Below are 22,958 nucleotides of genomic sequence, written 5' to 3' on the forward strand. Positions count from 1 at the left end.
AAACAAATAAAAAATACAAACCAATTAAGTTCCCATACAATTGAAAAATATATGGTCTATAATAGATGACAGGACTAGACAGTAATTTTGAAAACAACTAAGCATTATGAAATGTGTTATTACTGGTTGTGCTAATTCAGTATCCTGCATTCATACAGACCAGCAATCATCAGTTCCTCATTGCACCTGCATTACACCCAGTATAAACTTTGGTAAATTTTAGGTTGTAATACAATTTTGATTAATACTTGCCCTTGAAAACCTAGTTTTATAACTACCTTGCTCTGAAAGCACCATCGCTGAAAACAAGTAACTTCACTTGGTGCGCTTGCCAACCCCTGATTTCACCATTCTTCTAAAGGAGGGCTGGAATAGCAGCTTCCTGAGTTGACGGTTTTAATAATTAAAATAGGAAGCAGAATCTTTAAGTTAGTGATTTGACATACTGTGTCTGTATGGGTGCAACACCATTCAGTGAAAGAGAGGTGAACTATTTTACTGTTGTCTGACAGTAACCACAGAACATTTCGAACAGTTCAAAGATGCAATCCCTATCTCTAATGCCCAGGATCTCAGTAACCAGTGAATGAAAGGAAGGGAGGGTTTGAGGTTTTTTCCTAAAATTCTATATTAAATATTCGATATAATGCCTGGTTGTGAACCACTTCTCAATGCAGATGCCTCTCAAGCTATGATGCTGTGCCCTGATAATTTATTCTGCAGAAAATGGAAATCTTTCCAAACATGGAAGCTAGTGGTACTCATTAATCATAAAAGATCTATGTGAAGAGGAAAACATTATGGAAATTACTTTTCAATGCACCCTCTTCAGTCTTATTCATTGCTATATAGTATTATTTAGGGTAGGAAAGATCGAATCAATTATTATAGTGTCTTTGGAGAAAACTCATTTTGTGGCTTCTCATATATATTTCATACATCTCCCTTTATCTTTAGGAGCAAATAGCATGTGAGTTTTCTATTTCAGAAATATCATTAAGAGACTAAAGAATTCAACATGAAGATTCTCTTATAAAATTGAACATTCAAATTACAGCAAATCTTAACATTCAGCAGATTCAGATTGTTACTTTTAAAAGTAACTAGCATATAACTTCCTCTGGTGAAAGTAATTTAGGTACAAATGACTGCTCAAAATCCAGAAGACTCAAATAACTGCTTATTTTGACAGATTAGGTGTAATAACTTTTGTGGTTTTTTGCAATACTGAAGTGAAGCGAATGCATTAATTTCTTCTCTGCTGTTTTTATTTGGCATGTCTCTTGTCAACTCTGCTTCATGCTCATAGATCATGTTAATTACTTTTGTCTAGGCACATGTAAAAATGCACAGCTGCCAACTTGGCCAAAAACTGGATTAATCCAAATTTTTTGCAGCTGCATTCAGCACTAAAACTTTTCCACAAATTTGTCCTAAAGTTGGAGTATGCTTTGCTGATCAGAAGGAAAAGCGAAGTTGTTTCACATAATTCTGAGAAATTTGGTTTAAATTCTGTGAGGCATTAAGTTCCGTTTTTCCCTTCATCTCTGTTTTCAAATCATCAAACAACCATTTGCTAATTAAATGTCCATCAACCCTTTCAAGGAAGAGCTCTGGTCACAAAGAATCTATTTGCAGCACTGTTGTGAACTGCGGATATTGAACAAGCCCACTGCAAGGGTAACCTTCGCACTGTCAGACAGAGCTCATGAAAGAAACTTCTCACATTACAGCTACCTGACAATGATTCTATGATTTTATGATTCTATGATTATTATGTATATAACCTTCTTTATGGTTATTGAACTTATGGCAATACTTAGGTATTATATACATATATACACACATATATGTGTGTGTATACATACACACATACATATATATATATGTAAGCATATTGAAAATTTTCATCAAAGTTAATCATAACCTATGGACAAAAAATTTAAAATACATTTTTAAAGAATAATTTCTTTTTTCAGTTAGCTTCAGTTTCAGTGGATGAAAGTTTTACCATGAAGCCCACGCATTGTTTACTTGGTTAGGGATATTTTTTTGAAAGTAGCTTAGCAACTGACGCCCAGAAATGAAGAACTTAAAATCCTTACCATAAGGGCTTAACTGGGATTTAAATAATGCCCTAGTTTGCGTCAGCCTTTCTCTCTGCACACATGTAGATAATAACTATTTTGAATAAATTAAAAACAACAAAATTTTATGGTTTCCTAAATATGTTTGTTGTATGTTTAATAAATAATATACATTGAACCTCAAAGCAAATATTTCAGATATAAAAAAAATTTCAGATGTGATGGACAGAAACTGTGTGACCTTTGAACTCTTTAAGCCACATTCAGGTTTGCCTTTTGGTTCTCCAAGACCCATCCTGAATCAAGATTTTATATACACCACACCATGCCCTACAGAAAGAGTATCTTGAAGAAACTAAGAATTGTCTGCTATATCCTTTAATCACTACAGTCAGAATTATGAAAAAGTATTACCCCATCTACTCGTTTTGCATAACTTTTTTCTTGTGGAAAGAGAAACAAAATAAATCACAACAACCCACATCAAATGCACTGTAACAAAGCAGAGAGTTGCTAGATGAGCTCACCAGGGCAGAGTGCAATATTGCAAGGTTTATGTTGTGTTTCAGGTCCATCACATGATCTTCCCCCATACTGGGGAGGTATACATGACCTTGTCCTAGTTCTTTGGCCTCGACCACATGTGAATGAACACAAACTCCAAGGCGACCATTCCTCCCAAACGCCATGTACTGCAATAAACCAAACAGATTTTAACCAGAAACAGACACACAAGTAACAGAAGGATCTCAAATAAACAAGATCAATATTTTAGATGGGAATTATTTTGCCAATTTCAAGGAAATCATTACAATCTTTAGCTTTGGCAAATAAATCCTTTACAAAGTGTAGTCCATAAAAGTATATTTTATCTAAAGCATATTTAACTTTGAACCATTTTATCTAATTTTTAAACTAATCTTACTACCAAATTTTCTTTTCTTTCTTTCTTTTAAGAAGGTTGGCTTCCCTTTTCAAAAGTTAGTTATGCTATCTTTGGTGCCTGACTTGACATATTTTTAAAAGCCCTGATTTTCAGGAGAGTAGTCTTTGTAAAAATCAGGCGCATACTTTATGTATCAAAGCAACTCTAAAAATTTGAAGCAATCTAAATTAAGCTTCCTTTTGAAAATATAGAAATAAATGCAATAATTTCTTACTGTGTCACCATCATAAATTGGGGCTGTTATCTTACAGTTGTTTCACTTGTTTAAATTATGGTGGAAACATGGCATCATATGTCCTTGATTATCTTCCTCAAAAATTCCAAGTCCACATAAACAAGAGTTTTGCACTATTTCCTTACATGAACATATTAAGTGATTTAACATACACAGTAATACATGCATCACTATCTTAAGTGTTCACTCAAACTTCAAACAGCTTCAGAGTACACAATAAATTACAAACACCTAAGTATTTTTATATTCAAGTATTGTGTAAAATTAATATGAAGAATCATAGAAGATGCACCTTTCTCTGCCTTATTTTTTTTCCACTGTAGGAGAAACTAATATACAATATCCATATGAGCTTATATACCATATGCATTCCCCTTTCAGAAGGAACTAGAGTTAAATTTTCAGAAAGTTCTCTAATATAATTATAGGTAAACACATACTGGTAAGACAATTCCATAGGTGCATTGGTAAAACAGTTCTTTATAAAAGTGAAAAATAATGCAATACAAACTTTAGTTATTTTTCATCTGCTTGAATAAAAGCAGTTGCACAGGATTAAATTATTAATGTAGTGATGAGACCTATAGCAATTCTAGGCATTTAAGAAAAAGCCAGAGACAGTACCTAGATGGAGCATCACACTTGGTATCACATAACTGTGTGTTTCTGCAACCCTGTCTGTTTGAAGGGTGTCTGGAGGGTGAAATAGTGTATAACATCTCAGTGTATCATTGGTAATGATTCACAACATTACAGAAGAAATAGATTTTCTGGTTTGTCCTCACTTTATTTCATTGCCGTGAAAGAACTTCTCATATATAGGTTTCCTTCGCCCTGAAGGCACATATCACCTGCCCAGTTTCTACAAATAAAACTCTTTTCTTGTAGGGATCAGAATAACATTTCCTGAGGTGAAGTTCAGTTGCAAGGCTGCGGAAGGGCATTCAGCTCCCTGGCATATTATCTCAAAATCATCAGTAATATCAAGGGGAATTCCGCATGTAGGTAAGTTCTATTGCATTTCATTAAAAATAAGAAAAATCGTCATTTTAGATGCTGTGTTGAGGTAAAAAGTTTGTTAGCTACCTTCTGAGAATTGTACCTGACAGACAATTTCAAGCTTCATTCAGAGAAGATTGTAACCCACTAGATAACAGCTCAATTGATGAAAGGTTTTTAGTTGGTCATGTACAAGTGGTCAAAAAGCACAATAATTATTCCATAGTCCTACATTGCTAACTTTATTAAAATTATCTTATTCTTAACATCACATCAATCTGCATTATATTAGAAAAAAATGATTAATGTTAAAGTGACAGGTTATAGTCTAGTTATTTTAGAAATCTTGATTAACTGTGACATTTTGCAAAACTAGGAACCTAACTCTTCTAAAACTAGTAAATTCATGGCTATATCTGCATATAATCCCTTACATTTCATTTTTTCTCAACAGGTACTGTACTTAGACAGCTACTCTGATCCAGCAATATGATCTGAAGATTTTTTTCTCATTGGCAAAGTATTAGCTTATGAATCCAGACATATCTCTAATACTCCATGTTTTTTATCATGTGAGAAAAATTAATGAAAAATTGATTTGTCAGATCAGATTCCAAACAGTAGTCAGTAATAACAACAATATAATTTCATCTCCTGATACCACAATCATTGATTAAGATGCTCAGGTGCAACAAGATGTACTTCAAAAAACATAAAAGATAGCAAAAAAAAATAATCCAAATTAGAAAAATATTATTCTGTTAATAATAATAAATTCAAAAGATCTTGACACTATGTAGACACAGGTTTTTCAGGGTCAAGACATTTTGAATTTTTGTTTACATCTGTTGTTTAATGTGGAATTTTGATTTGATGCTGTCAAAACCTTATGCTAGTTGTCTTCATTTAAAAATGACAAAAACGTGCTGAGGGGCTCTTTAAAGAAGCTGTCTTGAAACAAAAGTTTGTATATCTCTTTGGGCAAGAGTGACTGCATGTTAGGAGCAGCACAGAATAATTCTTCTGTGATACCTGAACAGAAGCCAAAACAAAATGTTTCACTTTGGGTGGACTCAAACTTACAGCAGCCCTCTATCTGTTTGTGGTTTAAAGTAAGCTCATTAAGCAAAAATTTCACATTACCTTCTTGTATGTATAGACTTGTATAGCTGAAACTAGTAGATAACTAATACAGTCAAGGATGGAAAAGGCATAACACTAAGAAAACAACCAATGTCAGCAAACAAAATATAAAGGAGAATTAATCTATTCAATGCATTACAGTGGTATCTACATTATCCAGATAAGCTTTAAAAGAACATCTTAATTTAAAAATTCTTACCTTTGAATATTTTTTGTGATATTTCATTAAGATTTTCTTTTTTTAATACCATTTTCTAAATGCAAAAAACCCTACAACATCTGATGAATTATAGCCAGATGAGCTATGCCAAATTAGACCAGATGGAGAGCTGGCCCACCAAGGAGTTACTGTTTTCTATAACACAGTTTCAGATATAAGATTCATTATTTGGGGCAAAAATATTCAGAGTATTGCCAACTTATCTGTCAAAAACATTGCTAGCAGAACAAGTTTGCATTACTGCAGAGCATCTTTCCTTTCTCTCTGCCACTCTGTGAACCTAGTCATGTTGAAGTGAACACCCACAGTGTTCACCATACACAACTGCTGTGAAGTGGGAGGAGGTGTGAGGCCATGCTGGCCTTCATCCTACAAGCACATTTTTATTGGGGTTTAAATGCTTTTGATTTGTTCAGCTTTAAACTGAACAGATATTGAAAAGCTATCATGGCCATTAATGTTTCATTGTAAGTGATACTGGCCCGGTACTCTTTAATATCTTCATCAATGACATAGTGAGATCAAGTGCACCCTCAGAAAGTTTGCAGGTGACAGCAAGCTGAGTGGTGCAGTTGACACACCTGAGGAATGGGATGCTATCCAGAGGGACCTAGACAAGCTCAAGAAGTGGGCCTGTGTGAACCTCGTGAGGTTTAACAAGGCCAAGTGCAAGGTCCTGCACATGGATCAGGGCAGTCCCCAGTATCAATACTGACTGGGGGATGAAGGGATTGAGAGCAGCCCTGTGGAGAAGGACTTGGGGATACTGGTGAATGAAAATCTGGACATGAGCTGGCAATGTGTGCTCACAGCCCAGAGAGACAACCATATCCTGGGCTGCATCAACAGAAGCGTGACCAGCAGTTTGAGGGAGGTGATTCTGCCCTTTTCTCTGCTCTTGTAAGACTCCGTCTGGAGTACTCCATCCAGCTCTGAAGTCCTCAGCACAGAAAAGACATGAACCTGTTGAAGTGGGTCTAGAGAAGGACCACAAAAATGATCAGAGGGATGGAACGCCCCTCCTATGAAGGAAGGCTGAGGCAGCTGGGGTTGTTCAGCCTGGAAAAGAGAAGGCTCTGGGGACACCTTATTGTAGCCTTTCAGTACTTAAAGAGGGCTTAAAAGAAAGACGGGGACATACTTTTTAGCAGAGCCTGTTGTGATAGGACAAGGAGTAACCGTTTTAAACTAAGAGAGGGCAGATTCAGACTAGTTATAAGAAAGAAATTTTTTACAATGAGGATAGTGAAACACTGGAAGAGGTTGCACATAGAGGTGGTAGATGCCCCATCTCTGGAAGCATTCAAGGTCAGATTGGACGGGGCTCTGAGCAACCTAACCTAGTAAAGATGTCCCGGCTTACTGCAGGGGAGGTGGGTCCCTTCCAACTCAAAATATTCTATGGTTATACGATTGCATGATATCATAGTTTAATACAGGTGAATAACTACATCTAAGCAGATGCTGCATTAAAGAATTTTTTTAAATTAAATTTGAATATATGTATGCACAAATTTAAACTCACTTAAGTGCTATAGTTTCCTTTAATGTAGTTTAAATTGTCCAGTCAAAAATCTTTCTTAAATTCGTAATATGTAAATGCAGCAAATCTTCTGACAGCTGCCCTCTAACCTTCAAGTTTAAGCCATACAGCTACTCCTGCCATGTCTCTTTCTAATTACAGACCTAAGTTTTCCTTACAGTTATTTTTTTTCCTTTCAAGTGAAAGCCTGAACTTTCAGAGGATAGATGACTAACAATAAACCTACAGGAATTAAAAAAGATAGGGCTAATTTCTTTGTAACATTTTTTTTAGTGTGCGGTGCAGGCAGAGAATGTATCAAGATGTGCAACAATTCAGCAATATAGCCAAACTTCATTGATATGAGCTCTGAGAAAATAAAAGGAGATAAGCAGTCTTAGCATATCACACAGGCGAAGATATAGTTTTTAAGTATACAAATGGCTGACATCGTTTAGGGTATTCTTCCTCCTGCCATATCTTGTTTTATCCATAAGCCTGAAAATGCAGAGCTTGAGCTAAATTTTTGTAGAAGTTGTTGAAGGCAAGGGAGAAGGACAAATAGAAAATAATGATGATCTTCTAGTTGTTAGAAGTCATCCACTAAGCTGAAACGAATCAGTGGCACTGCAGTCCTGAATCCTGAGATAGCCTACTATGCTAGACTTTTCTATAAGACTCTCGATTCCAAGGCAGACTGAATTTACGTAATGGTCTCCCGTCCTTGAAAGAGTACTAGTCTGGAACAAATATATATAAACAAAAAATTATGTAAAAAATGGTTCCTACATGATTTACTTGAATTATCAGGTGTACTACTTTGAAATGTAAGGTTTTATTTCAATACTAATACATATATATAATGAAGAAGCTGGTGAGTCCCATTCTCAATATTTTCCAGGACAGTGAGATCACAGAGATGTATTCCCTAACTTCCCAGTATCTTGGACACTAAAGGGAGTATAGGAAGGCAAGTTGATGAAAATAACTCTGGAAGCCTTGCATTAGTATTTGCAAGTTTAACAGATTCCTTTGAAGCTTGTGGATAGATGCTTGAGGTATAGTCCAGTAGGCCGTTCCACATACTTTTTTTATTTTAAAGGGGCAACCTTTTGATTAGGAAATACTATTTCAGCTCTCCGAATGCTCCCTGCTCCCTTTTACTAATCATGCAAACATGTGATGAATATGCCCAGTAGATTTTTTAATTGTAGGTTACAAGGAGAGACCAGTGTTACATGTTGGTATGTTTGTTGCTTCTAGTTTACACTCTATGGTGTAAAATCTTGCTGTATTATCAGAGTCCAGAAGCTGCATGGAATGAGTGGTACAGGTCTGGGTACACAGGCCAGATCCCAGCTACATATGCAAACATTTAGATTGTTTTGTCAACTGTGTCATTTAATTATGCTGGTATACAAACTATGTATTTTCTTATGCATGGGCCAGGGATAATCCTGAACTATGCAGCTCTCTGATATGGGATATAGAATATAATGAAGAGAGAGGATACTTACGCTAATAGTTAAAGGGTTTTTTGAAAAATTAATGGAGCTGTGGCTAAGAAAAGCACGTTTCTAAACTGTTAATCTTGCATACGGCCATACAGTAGTTGCCTTGTAGCCAGACAGAGACCAACATAAATTAATAAGTTTATTGTAATTATGTGCAACAGGCAAGATTAAGTCCAGAAGACTAATTATTTAGGAAAGGTAATTCAAGATATATGAAGATTATCAGAATCAGCTGTGCTGATCTGCAAAGGAAAATACCTTGGCAGTATCACTGTTAGCCAGTGAGAACATTGCTCATACTGGGTAGTTGGAATAAAAAAAGCTGTACCCTGAAGCAGGAGTTCATGTGTTAGGAAAGAGCTCCTTTGTGACCTGAGAAATATGGAGCAATCTTTTTGTGTGAGCATTGTTTAGAAGTTTTCTAGACAATGTGATTTTTAAGAATTAACTTTTTTCAAGTTTACTTTGACAGAAAATTAATTACCTTGACTTCTGCATTACATAGATTTTTTGGGGAGGGGGGGTTATATGAAAGTTTTTTTCTGTACTGGAGAGAATGAAGATAAATTTATGTAAAATCAGATTATTTAAATGCCTTTCCTTTACTTAGGCAATACTATATGAGCAAGAAAGCAGGTAGAACTGCATTTTATTGTGAGTGCTGGACTGCGTGTTTTTGTGTTCATATCTCATGCAGTTCCAAACAAATCTTTAAATCTATCTTTGATTGTTTGGAATGTTTGATCTTTTCTTTTATAGTTCGCTTTTTTCACTTATTTTTGTACTTTCAAGTTAAGAGTTCTTTTGCAATATATCCCACCTCTAGCAGGCTCTAAGCTAGCCTTTTTAGAAATAGTTGCCATTTTTGTACATAAACACTTCAAATTATCAAATCCAGCCTTGTCTGGGGGTTTCTACCCTAAAATATTAGAATATCCCATGTGAACTGCTTACTTAAAGCACAGCTGTGAAGCATTAAGTGCTGAGAGCAGTTCTTATTACTGTGACTGTTTATCTAGATACAGTCTTTTAAGTTGCTTTTGATTACAGAGGTTCCCTAAATGCTTATAATGGTGAGACACAAACTCTAATGGGATCACATATGCACTTCCCATTGGATATTTTCAATACACAGTAACAATGTGAGAGTTTGATTCTATATGCTACTACTCATTGAGATAAAGTCCAAGGGATTCTCTGTGCATGACAGTTTAGTTTACTTCAGAAATGGAGTGCACTTCCCCAGAAGCTGATGGCTCTCCACCCTCTTGAGATCAAATGTTACAAAGACCTGAGGAATTTATGCATCTGAAGGCAGGCATACAATTGTTTCGTGTGTTTCAGCCACAGCAGAGAAAAGTGAATATAGTCACAGGCCATATGCCTTCCCTTTTGTTTTCCATCCCAGATTAATCATGTCCACAGGTAGAGTCTAAATAAACGAGATATGCCCTTTCAGCAACTAACCTGAACATGTCTGTCTCTCGTCCTTAGTGTATAACTACTGCTGAACTCCAGCTATGTCCAGATCTCTGAGACAAAAGGAGTAGGAAAACTGTGATGCAAGATACCGATGACCTTTACCTTGTGTCAGATGTAAGAGAGTTACTTTTTGTCTGATCTTTTTTCCTTTGATGGGTAGCTGTTGCCCTTTCTTGCCAGAACATTGTAAAGAAAAGTCCATTAAGACATTACTGATCAGAGAACATTCTTCTTCTGGCCCATCGCCTAGAAGACAGTATTCTAAATGGCAAAACAATTTGATGGCAGCGTCTAATAGTATGTTAACTTAACCCACCCTGTTAATCAGTCTCTGCTTCTTAATGTATTGGTGATCTGGATTTCTTCCCTAGTTTGTATTTGGTGCTCACGATATACCTTCTCTTTTCTGAGTGAAAATCAGAGAATATAGACTTTTTTAAAAAATCTGAACCTGTTAGAAAAAAGGCACTCTTGTTCCATATCTTGACTGTCCTGAAAGTAAAAATAACAATCCACATGACACATTTTTTTCACAGCTGAATAGAATTACAGTTCTCTGCTCTACTTGAAAGGTCCTTATGAAATTAATGGTAATAATAATAATTATAATAATAATATAATTTCAAATTCTTATCATTATACAGTTCAAAAACAATTTTATTTATTGGCTGCTAACACTACCTGGACAGAGGGCAGTGTTATTGCAAACCCTTGATTCTCTTAAAGGGCCGCTGCAGTGTGTCCCGTAAGGTGATACACAAGTTCTGGTTCGCACCTGCGACCCTTGACCACAAGTAACTGAACACGTACTCCACTGGGCCCACTCTTCAACACCAGATTCACCTGTATTCAAGACAACAAACAAACACGAATATAGACATAAGTATTAATGAGACTTTTTTTTTTGGTGCTGAAGCTCATCATTTTCTGCTCTTACAAATCAAAGAAAAAAGTGCCACAAAAAAATAAAGATTTGAAAGTTCATGGAGTAAAGCAGCTGTGAAAATGTGCAATGAATAGAAAAGAAAGACACCTACAATGCTGCAGTCACATAATTCCTGTCATAGGGAAACACTTCGATTGCTTAGCATCATTTACAACCTTATGAGAACTACTGCCCTTCACCAGTTTGGAAACACCACTGCCCTCAGGATGCTAAAAGAACATAGACAACTCTTTTTATATAATACCAAAGGATACATCTTTGATTTATACTTATCACTCTAGAGTGAAAGCTAAGTAATAGTTTAAGGAACTCTACCAGTAAGGGAATTCTGATTAAAAAAAGAAAAACACCCAAACCAGCCCTCCAGTTTCTTATCTTTTCTTCAGCAGAGGAGAGCCATCTGGCATTTGAGAGAAGTTCCCTGGCAAAGACAATCACTTTGCTTACTAAATTTTAAACTGAACAGTGGGATGAGAACTTTGGTTCAATCATTTACTGCACAGATCTGCTCCTTTCTTTTGACCTACAGGTGTGCTAAACCCTTGGATTTGCTAGACCTCATTACTACATATAGTACATACCACTAGTTTCAAAATTATCAGATGTGATTTATTAATACTGTACATTTGAATAGTACAGGGTTTTTTTAATTGTTGAGAGATAGCACATTATAATTTGTTTGTTTTGGGTTTTTTTGAAAGCAAATAATGCATAAAGTCTTCTTGCATGGATGCTCAGGAAAGAATGCTTAAATTTAGTTTCAATGAACAGCCATATGCACAATTCTGGAATTCCCTTACCCAAGGCGTTCATATTCAGAAAGATGAATCCCTCGAGTATTCATAGAACACAAATGCAAAAATAATGTGAATATACCTTACTTAACAATTTGAGTAAATAATTGTGGATTCATGTTTATATTTTTCCATTAAAAATCAGGATAAAATGGCATGCTGATGCCTGTATCATACCCTTGATTTTTAAACCTAAGTCCTTTTGAAATAAATGGGATTTTCTGCTTTAAAATCAGTGTCATGATACAACCTTTAGTCTTGAATAGCTTGCTTAAAATTAAAATTTAAAATGTTAATACACCTCTAGTCTTCCAGAAGTTTTCATATTTGTCACAATCAAGGGAAAGTCTGCAAACCAAGAAGACTCTGGTGCCATCTTCCAAGAATGAAGTAAATGATATACTATTTCTTGAATCTGTGCTTTTGTACTAAGCATTTGTACAAGCTCTTTTTGTTTTGTTTCCAGAGGCCAAGCATGAAACCTTTGCAAAATGTTTCTCTGCTATTCTCTGCTAGTCCTCTGAGAAGCAATTTAAGGCTATTTGATGCTTTAAAAAAAAATAAATATAGTGCTTCTTATTTTCTTATTCAGTAACAAGGCAGAATGCTTTATAATTAGCACACAATCCCCTCTGCTTTTCATAAAATTATATACATTTCTAACGATTTCTATGGACAAGGACAAAATGATGAAGTTTTTGCATACAAAAATCCACAAAAAGTGATTTTTGTAACAATTTTCTGTATCTATTAGGTGAAAAAATGTGACATTCAGACACATTTTTTTTTAATCATTTTTCTGATATGAATTTAGTATTTTGATTAGGTTGTTACATGGCTTGGGTTCGGGTTAGACGATGTAATAAGGCAAATATAGCTAATGTGTAGGTAGACATTAACAATTGTACAGTATGTACTATAAGCCTTATGTACATAGTAAAAAATATTTGTATTACTATGGGTTTCTAGGCTAATATTTTTTGTCTTTTCTTACATGTTTAAAGTTTGACTTTGCCTGTGTTAAAATGGTTTAGATGAAAGGTCAAACAGCATAAAAAGTCATAGCTATGTTTCTCAGGATGTTTCTCATTATGTAAAACAGTCGTATATACTCACTGTAAATTATCCAGTATCCAACATAGGCATGGTGACAGTACATAGCTAATAAACTACAGAAATAAAGTCCTGAGAATTTTAAAAATTGTGGATATCTTAAAGTGATAAAAAGTTGCTCTTAACCCTTGGATTATGATGAAAAATAGTAGTGACGTGACACTAAGTTGTGTGATTGTATTCAGTGAATTTTGAAATTAATATTAATTATTACAAGTTCAGAGCATACATGTACTGTCCATTCACAAAAAGCAGAATCTAGCAATATACCTCAACATATGTAAAGAATAGAAGGCATAAACATTCGCTGGGACAAGATCTTCTACACTAACATGATGTATGGTAAAAAGAGTGAAATCAGAGAAAATAAAGAACAAATTTATCCCACCAGATTCTTTGCTTCCTTTTGCACAATGTATTATGATTTCTTGGTAAATTTTTTTTCAGAGTATTTTGTACTGCTTTCAGTATGATTACTTATTTTAAAATATTTTACAGGAGGGAAACATCTTCACAGACATCATAATTAAAAATCTTTAATTTAAGCAAATAAAGATTTCTTTCTTTTCTCGAACAAACCTAGATTGTCTACATAACCTGCAAATACATCTTCCATTGTTTTCTTTATTTCTTTTTCAGCTTTTTTCTTTTCTGAAATGAAAATTTCAAAAGAGATACTTTTTATTTTCCTTCTAATTTTCCATTACTTTAGAACTCTTAAATTTTTATATCTATTGTATTAAACCTACATTCTCAAATTAACCACTGGCAAGCTACCAAACCCTTATTTTCCCCTGCTGCTCAACATGTAAGAGGAAACACAACTTACTGTATGGAAGGCCTCATTGATCTCTGTAACACTTACCTTTATTATACTCTCTAAATCCCATAACACCTAAGGGAAGGATCAGTCCAAACACATAAAATGACAAATATAGGAAAATAAATTATTCACACAATATTTTTTTAAGTAAAATGTTTTACTACCTCATATCACTCATAAACAAACAGGAAAATGCATATTTGAATACCACATTTTAAAACTCTTCCATACCCAGCAAAATTTGGTGGATTAAGTCCACTACTTTAACAGTATTAAATGTTTTTCATAAATCTTTTCCAGGACAATTCTCTATTCCTATCTCTCTGCCTTTTTAAAGCATACAAATATATCGTTGCACTTTTGCATCTGTTTTATTATTACACAAAATAAAACACTGAACAAGCTTAAAATATAGGAAACCTCAAACTCAGTATCCATTTACTTTAAAGGTCATTAGACTTCTTAGTACATGGGTAAATTCATGAGATAGATATGTTAGAAAATCCTTATGAATCAGTTTAAGAAGATATCACATTGATTATATTGCAAGAGAATGAATGCATTAGAGGTGAAGAAAATATGTAATGATCACTACAAAGTAAAACCAAAATAAAGAATAGATGAAAATTAGTAAGTATGTCCAAAAAGAGTGCAGTATTATCTAAAATGCGTTAATCTACATTATGTAAAATATAGATATCCTCAAAGTTTGGCATGTAAATTTATATGCTCTGCTGATACATCTCACATGCTTTCAGAACAGGACCTTGAAAACCAAGCCTGTATAATTTTGAACGTTCATCTCCCACTCCACACATACAACCTATCAGAACGTGATGGTATAACTGCATTTATAATGCAGTTCTCTAACACCCATAATAGATGCACTGCAATGCATGACTAGAAATTAGCAAATACAAGTTTTACCTGATAATATGATAGTTTTGGAGATTTATGTAAGGAAATAAGAGATCATCTTACTTATTTTTTGGAGTAATTGTATGAATTCAAGAAGCAGCATAAAAGCAAGGATGTTATTCTATGTAGTAAGCAACTAACATTCTAAGTCTGTGCTAGGTATGTAAGTAGTAAGCTTTACTTGCCTAAACAAAAACTGCATGGAGACCAAGAGGGTTCTAGGCTCCCTTCTTCCACTACATATACTTACAGTAGTACAAACTGAGAGTTAGCCATAAAAGTAGCCCTATAGATTAATAGGAGGGAAACAGACTTTTCCAGTTCTAAATTCTTTGTCAAACAGTTCTGCACTGATTTGCTATATGTGTATTTAGATTACTTAATATATTGATTTCTTCAAATACGTTAAGTAAAGCACCCTACTACTAAGGAAGTCAACATGCAACATTAACTAGAAGCAATTATAGCTCTTTTACTAAAGTGAATATAAACTGGAAGCATTATGTATGACTGATGCAGGCATATTTTCTAGGTTAGTAACTATGAAATACAGAGTAAGTCATTTCAAATCCATACAATAATTATTGGGCACAAGATTCTCAATGCAGTAACTTACTGGAATGGAGTGTGTAGGGAACTGTTAAAGAATTAGAATTTATCAACAGCTACACAGGTCATTACTGACGTTAAAATGGGCAGTAGTTTTGGTGTATGAGAGCTTTATTCAACACACCGCTGAAATTTTATCATTGGCCTCAAAGGCAGTTGTGGTAACTGCTGGTAAACAGGCTTTTTTTTCTTTTTTAATTACTTCAGCTCTAGGTTTGTAATATCATTTTGGTATCTATCTAAACAAGATGAAGTTGCTCAAACAAAATTAGAAAATATGTTTTAGATGAAAAAGTCTTAGATAATTTGCACATCCAATTAAAAACTACTTACGGCCAATTTCATTTAGCAATTATGAATCCGGAAACCAGAGAATAGAGCGTTGTGCTGGGCCAAAGATAGTAAATGCTGAATGTATGCACATTAAAGTCACCCTAGTAATTAATTAATTTGATAAATGCCTAAAGCTGGGATTAGACCTCAGTCTGTTTATAAAGAAATTCTGAAGCATGTTCTTAACAGCTTTGAAAAAAGTGAGTATGTCACAGTAAGCTGTCCTGTGTCTTGTACATGTGAGACTGCTTTTACTACTAAAGAAATTCATGCTTACATTGACTGATTCAGTATCCACATTCACAATGCATGTTTTTGTATGATCTACCCAATTCTCAGCTACTTTATTTATGGACTTTAACTGGTGAAAAAAAAAAAAATGATTCAAAAAAAGTATCAGCTTAGAAAACTGACAAATATACAGCAAAAGATTATGGAAACATGCAGTGGTTTTGCTAAAATTAACAACAATAAATAGAAAAATGTAACTGATGTATTACCAGTTTGTGCCATAAATTTAGCAGCATCAGCTTGTTCCTGAGGGACCCTTTTCTCATGAACAGATCGAGGTCGCTGACTTTTAATTGTATGATCTCCCATCATTCCAAATTCTAAAGACAGAATAAAGGTTTATGAAAGCTTGTGTGTAGACATTTCTCAAAAGTCACATACTGTCTCATGCAATATGCTCCTAAACATACCTGGAAGTTGCTGATAAGAGTCAGGCAAGTGATCACGGCAGTTAACATCAATTTACCTTTGCTACACTCAGCTTTTAATAAATACTTAAATTTGTGTCTGCAGATTTTCAAACATGATTTTATTGCATGAACCAACATTCAATGTAGTGACACATATTGTAAATCAGCTGTACGACACAGGACAAACCAATTATTCAAATGCAGACTTTTCATTCTTATATTTTTAATCAGTGCAAACCACACCAGAAAATGACTGGGACAGTGTTAGACAATGCTGTTCTATGGCACAGCCTGCTGCTCCTCCAGAGGACTTCTATTTCTGCACTCATCTTTCAGGCTGATGAAGCCTTAACAGAGATAACAAAACATTTTTGGGAGTGATGGCAATGCAAAATAATAATAATAATTTAGCCAACAAACTGCTTATTTTTAGACTGAATCCAACAGAACAAGTGTTTGTGAGCTGTTTCCTTTATAACTAACAGCTTTCAGAAAGACTATAGGTTATATCTTGCCCTCAGTATTTAAAAAGAACTCCCCATTGATTTCAGTAGGGAAATCTACATAAAAATCAATGACAAAGGCTCGGAGTGTGGGAGACAAGAGTGCTTCATTTTTTATCCTGTCACTGCTGTCACGTTCCCTCTCTGGTCCTGCACAAACCTCCTAGCCTTCTACTTCAGACTCCATTTTTTCTTTCTGTGATGAAATGTGAAGGGTCCTTTGCACTTAGAGGGGGACTGCTGCATCTTCAGCACAGCTCCCTCTGGCCCTCCCAGGCACACACAGCTGTCTGTAGCTGGGTGCTAAGTAGTTTCTGTGGGGACTCTGGTTTAAGAAGCACGTCCTGGGAACCGTGGGTTAACATTGAAACTACTTCAACTACAACCTCATAAAGTTTACGATGGGGCAGAAGGTGTCAGAAGCACTAGGAATATAAACATTAAAAAATACCTTTCTGCTGGAAGGTTACCTTGCAAATGCAAAATTCAAAATCCTCCCCAATTTGTAAAGTCATGAAGATAATAAAACTTACCTTCCTGCCTCAAAAGATGCAAAACGTTATATAAGATGTAAATGCTACTAATAAATATTATTTGCAAACACATTGTTACGATAAGTCATCAAAGTAAACATGTTTAAATTTCTATTTATGAAAATAATAAAGGCTCAATTTATTTTTAAAGGGGTCAATCAGCAGAAAGAGCATTTTTTTCCTTTCTAGTAAATTATTAATATATTTCTCCAAATTACTGGGTTTTTTTGGTAAATATTCATTAATGGCACCACTTAAAATATAAATTTAATTATTCATTTGAGAACAGCAATGCAGTTTGCATTCCAAAGAGAATATTTTAAAATCTAATTAATAAAATGTATTTTGAGAATTCATTTAACATTTTTAATACATCCCAGAAATACATGTAAAAGATAATTAAATTATATATACACATATATATTATATATACATATATGTATGTGTGTTACAAAATTTTATGAATGGATTTTTGCAAAATACATGTCTTCTACAGCTTCTCTGATTTAAGACAGGTTTTTATTCTGTGGGAAATCTCTTACTATAATTAAAATTTTACAATCAATATTCTAATGCAAATTATGATTAGGATGATGCTTTTACAATTTTTACAAGATGCAGTACAGATGACCATTTAAACTGTAATTAACAATGTAGTGAAGGACATGAGACTTCGCAGAGCCTTCCCCCAGAAGAGGCTGTGAAAGCAAGGCATGTTTGCTCTGAGTTTGCTGCCTGCGTGCTGCCTGCTTGTAAGGAACTTTAGAGGATGAGGCACCATTCTTGCAGAAGGCTTAGTTCTATTTCTTTAGTTAAAACAGAGTGCAATAATGAGAGACCTTTGCTAGAGGAAGACTTCCCAGATGCATGTGGGGAGGTGGTGAATGTTCTGGTCCCAGTCCTGCAGCATCCTGTTCCGCAGCGTGCTGCAGGACAGAGACCTCTGGTGAAGAGGCTGAGTGAAGCCTGGGAGATCAGCTTTCAGGGTTGTGGTTAAATACCCAGCGTAGCTCCATTCACAACGATGGAGTTACTCACAAATATCACCAAGCAAAATAAAATACAAGTCGTTGATGCAGGATCTAATCATGCCTCGACTTTTTCATTTTTCCACTTAGCAACAACACTTTTTTAATTTATGCATTCAATTCACTTTAACTGTTGCTGATGGTCTTTGAGATGCACTTTTCAACTAATCTCCCTTTGATATATTAAGCATTTATATAGTAAATATATAAATATATATAGAAGATCAGTGTTTCATAACAAAGAGTAAAATATTTCTTTGTTTCTTCAAAAACCAGAACCAGACTTATGCAGTGCTCTCATTTTCATACTCAGGTGAAGTATTTAACCAAAAGCCGCATGCGAACAAAAGCCGTGAGAGGAAGTGCAGTGTACCGGCATCGGTGAGGACTTCAGGGCCTCATTAAAATTCAGGCCTCATAAGAAAAGAAAAATAAGGATCAAGTCCATTTTCATAATGGGAGCAGAAGTGTCCCGTTTTCGGCGCATAAGTACAAACAGTGCTCTCAAAATTGTTTAATCTAAAAAGCTCAACAGTAATGCATTTTTTATGAAGCATTTTATAATAAAATATCTTAAGTGATTGCCATAGTTTACAATCAATACTAAATAGAAAAAAAAACCTTTCCTCCATTTTCAGATCCCAGATAAATAAAAAACGTAGGAGATGAACCAGTTATGCATTCTTTTTCCCTCAACACTTCACGGAGTAGATTTAAATGCTTTCTAGGCTGGGAGAACATTTTAAACCATGTCAGCCTAGAGTATGTCTAAAATGGCACAGTAGTTTCAAGGACTCTCTGTGTGAGAAAGGTGTTAAGAACCACCTTACTCTAGACGGTATCTGGCATAAAGGCGTCCTGCAAGGTCAATGCAGCAAGATCCAAGACCTGATGTCTGGGATATATTGGATGCTTGAATTAAGATTCTGAGTAAAGGAATTTTTCTCATTCTCACTCTTCTTACCTAGTTCTTGCTGCTGAAAATAAGGGGGTTTTTTAACCCACAATAAGATATTTTTGCAGACATCAGTTTCTGAATGTGTTTTTTTTTTTTGATGATGCCTGTCCTGATTTTCCCTTGGGTGAAACACAGCAGTCTTTCTCTGCTTTTACCTCAAATATTGATAGTAATCAGATTGTTTCATTAAATGAAGAGGCACAATGAATCTTTTCTGCAGCAGACAGGTACATGGCCTGATCCAGAAATCACCAATGTGACTCTAAGTTAGGCTTGAAAACATGAAAGGTATTTAATGCTTTTCATTACATTGTTAATGTTACAATCTACCTGCCTAAGAATAAAACTTAGAGAAATACCTCAAAATGTAAATAAAAAATAACATTATGGGGAACCTTGAATGGATCATTTTAACAAGACCATGCCTTATAACAAACCATAACATATTCCAAACATTTGTGGTAGATAATCTGATGTTTCGTTATCTGATAAAAAAATTTATGCTGCTATCAGTGTCCTTTGGTGCCTATGGAATTACAATAGTTTCCTGCAGTACAATGCATGTTCTTTCTCTCCTCAGCTGTATACAATAGATCAATACTTGAAAGTAGCTTAGCAATGAATGTATCTTAACATGGAAGTGACTTATTTCATTTTACATATAACTCTAAAGCATGTAATATAGTTCCATGCATTCTAGGAGTAAAAAAAAAAATATTTTTCTGAAATTCCAAAGTTGAGTATTATTTACAACAACTCTTATCTGTAGTCCCATTGGCTTTACCTTTATTTTTATGTTACATTTTGGGATTTTTTTTTCCTATTGAGTAACCTTTTTAGTTTTTAAGGAGAAGCTAAAATCTTGAGGCCAATGTAGGTGTACATTTTTAGGAGACAAGAGAGGTGCCATGCGCTCTCTGTAGGAACAAAGAAGAAAAAACATCTGTTAACAGTATAAAAATGCAAAGTAGGAAGACTGAGCAATACAAAAGAAAAATACTGGCATTGTAAGGTTCTGCTCACCAATGGCTAAAGTGGATAATAACTGAATTTAAGGTACACATCAAACACTTTTTATGCCTACACTGTTTAATAATATTCCTAAGCCTGTTACATATATGTCCTTGTCATCAGCTGACATTAACCATGTTGGGTTGGCTCTTCTGGTTATTTTTATGTCACATTTCATGGGAACTTCACAGCGTAAGTGTATTGATCGTGTTATAGGTGTACCATCTACTATGATTTGTGCTATTAATGGTACAGAATGCACTGGCAAGAATAAAAAAAAAAGCCTTCTTCAGCATAGCAGTTGGTGACAACAGTGTGAATGAACTGTTAAAAAAAAATAAAGTGATTGAACCTTTTAGGGTTACCCTTTTAGGACATGTAAAATGTAAAGCAACCTCTGAGTTGCTGGGTGTCCTCAGCTTGTACTGAACCACACAGAAAGTGAAATGGTGAGCAGCTCCCTGAAGGCTGATCAGAACCTTAAAAGCAAGAAGAGGCAATAGATTCCCTGAAGTTTTTGTTCTTTTCTTCTTTCACCCACAGCACTCTGGCATTGTACTTCATACTATTCCACACACTCCTGAACCATAAATAGTTCAAATGAGTGTTTTCAATTACTCTTGACTATGGAATGAATATTAAAGAGTTTGCATTAATGCACATTCTGGCTGCAAAGCATCTCAAATGCAGTAGCGTGGCATCCTCTCTATGCTAACAGACATGTTTTTCCCAGAAATTATGCAAAATGCTGATGTAAGTCCCAGGTGAAAGGGAAGGAGGGGGTGCAGAGGGGGAAAGGAAGAAAGAGGGCTAGAGAAATATATAACGAACCAGTTTGTTTAATTTTTGGACTGAGCTATTAAATGATTTCAATAGATCTGATTAATTGCAGACTTCCAGGAGCCTGAAAATGTTTCCTGCACATTTAATTTTTTCATAACCTATTCTACAGTTTCTCCCACAAAGATACTAGTGCAATGTGCAGTAACAGCAGCACTTGGGGTTTCTCCTCAGCCTTGCAGCGGTCAGTACAGTTTCTTATGGTCACTAGATGGCAGGATGTGTGTTGACTTAGAAGCACAATTTTGCATTGGATTGAGAAGCAGAGACTTTCTTTTTCACTATAAAATTATCTTTCCTATATAAAAGAAATATTCAAAGAACTGAGGGGGTTTTGTTTTCTTTTTGGTGTTTTTTTCTGTTGTGGTTTTTTTTTTAGTTCTTTCGTAGGGCTGGAGATTAAAAAAAAAAAAACCCAAACAACCCCCCCCCCCCCCGAAACACTCAAAGCAAAGAAAACATGAGCTGCAGTGGTTTTTCCCTTAGAGTAAACCCTGTGACAAAAGAGAAGAAGATGCCAGGAGCAGCCCCTTCTCTGTCTCCAGCCCTGCTTCACTGTAGCAGGGCACCCAGGCCCCACAAGGAAGCACTTGTTCTCAAATGCTGCACTGTCAGGACACAGAGCTTCAGGGCATCAGGATATATCATCACTCTGCAGTACAGATTTAGGCTATGGCTTTCTATGGGAACCTCTTAAAATGTATTTCCTCACCAGGCAGGCAAGTTGCCAAAATGGTAACATAGCTATTAGCCGAATTAGATTTCCATGGGAACCTCTTCTTAGCAAATGTCAAAAACGTTCTTAGAACAGTCTTTGCCTACTTCCTTACATAGATCATGGTCCCATAAAAAGTCCTCTTTTGGCTCTCCAAAACAGTATAGAAGAGCTTTGACCAGTTTCAAACTGAATGGAATAATTTCTTTCATTAGAGTGAATTAAGATCTGAACCGAGCTGTATTCATGAATACAGTGAGAAAGATATCCTATTACTCATGAAAACATGGACAGGATTTTAATAGCAGTGGAAATATCAAAGGCAACAGTGGTTGTTGTTGGTTTTTTAATTATAATGCACTTTTGCATTTTATCAAGAAAATGATAGGTTAAGATTTATAGGAAATTAGATAAAAGATTTTTTTCTCTTGCACACAGAGATACCCTAATACATATACATATGCACTCTTCCAAAAAATTAGGAAAAATAATTCTGTATTTTAAACAGTCAACATATTGTACATAGGTAATTGGTTTGTGTTTGACTCTAGGGACACCCATTTGCTCCTAGGAAATAATGTCAGATTAATATTATTCCTTTTTTTTTTTAATAACATAAGAAATAAAATATTACTGAATTAAAATATAAATTATAGCACAAATCCTGGTGAGTTAGACTTTCTTATGGCAATGCAGTCTGCTGTCTCTCTGTGCATCTCTGCAGCGACTCCCTTAGCCAGCCATTCTCTTCAGTGGGATCTGAACCTGTTTATTCATGGTTACATATTTGGTCAGTGAAGAACATCATAAAGCCTTCATGTTTATTCACTTGTGCAGAGAATGTTGAAACTGTGCAAGCTTTATTACTTGCCTTCCTGGGCTCAGTTTCTCATCATCTTACACCTAAGGAGAAAGTGAGCATGTGAATCTAGTAAAGTGACTCATATCTGTTCAAAATGAATGTAAAGTGTCACCACAATAGGTA

The 22,958-nt window shown here is 35.1% G+C and overlaps 1 protein-coding gene across 6 annotated transcripts in view; it reads right to left on the reverse strand.

The window, feature by feature from the left end:
- ADGRB3 (adhesion G protein-coupled receptor B3) overlaps positions 1-22,958 on the reverse strand; it is a 466,435-nt gene that overhangs the window by 266,133 nt on the left and 177,344 nt on the right. For 5 of the 6 annotated variants that reach the window (XM_040598982.1, XM_040598983.1, XM_040598981.1 and 2 more), the window contains 3 exons: positions 16,185-16,295; positions 10,830-10,991; positions 2,615-2,779 (listed from right to left, as the gene is read on the reverse strand). In XM_040598982.1, the coding sequence (XP_040454916.1) occupies positions 2,615-2,779; positions 10,830-10,991; positions 16,185-16,295 (438 nt within the window). The remainder of the gene's footprint in view (positions 1-2,614; positions 2,780-10,829; positions 10,992-16,184; positions 16,296-22,958) is intronic. The other variant, XM_040598984.1, reaches the window with a different exon arrangement.

The sequence above is a fragment of the Falco naumanni genome, chromosome 6 (genome assembly GCF_017639655.2).
Source record: "Falco naumanni isolate bFalNau1 chromosome 6, bFalNau1.pat, whole genome shotgun sequence".
Classification (NCBI taxonomy): domain Eukaryota; kingdom Metazoa; phylum Chordata; class Aves; order Falconiformes; family Falconidae; genus Falco; species Falco naumanni.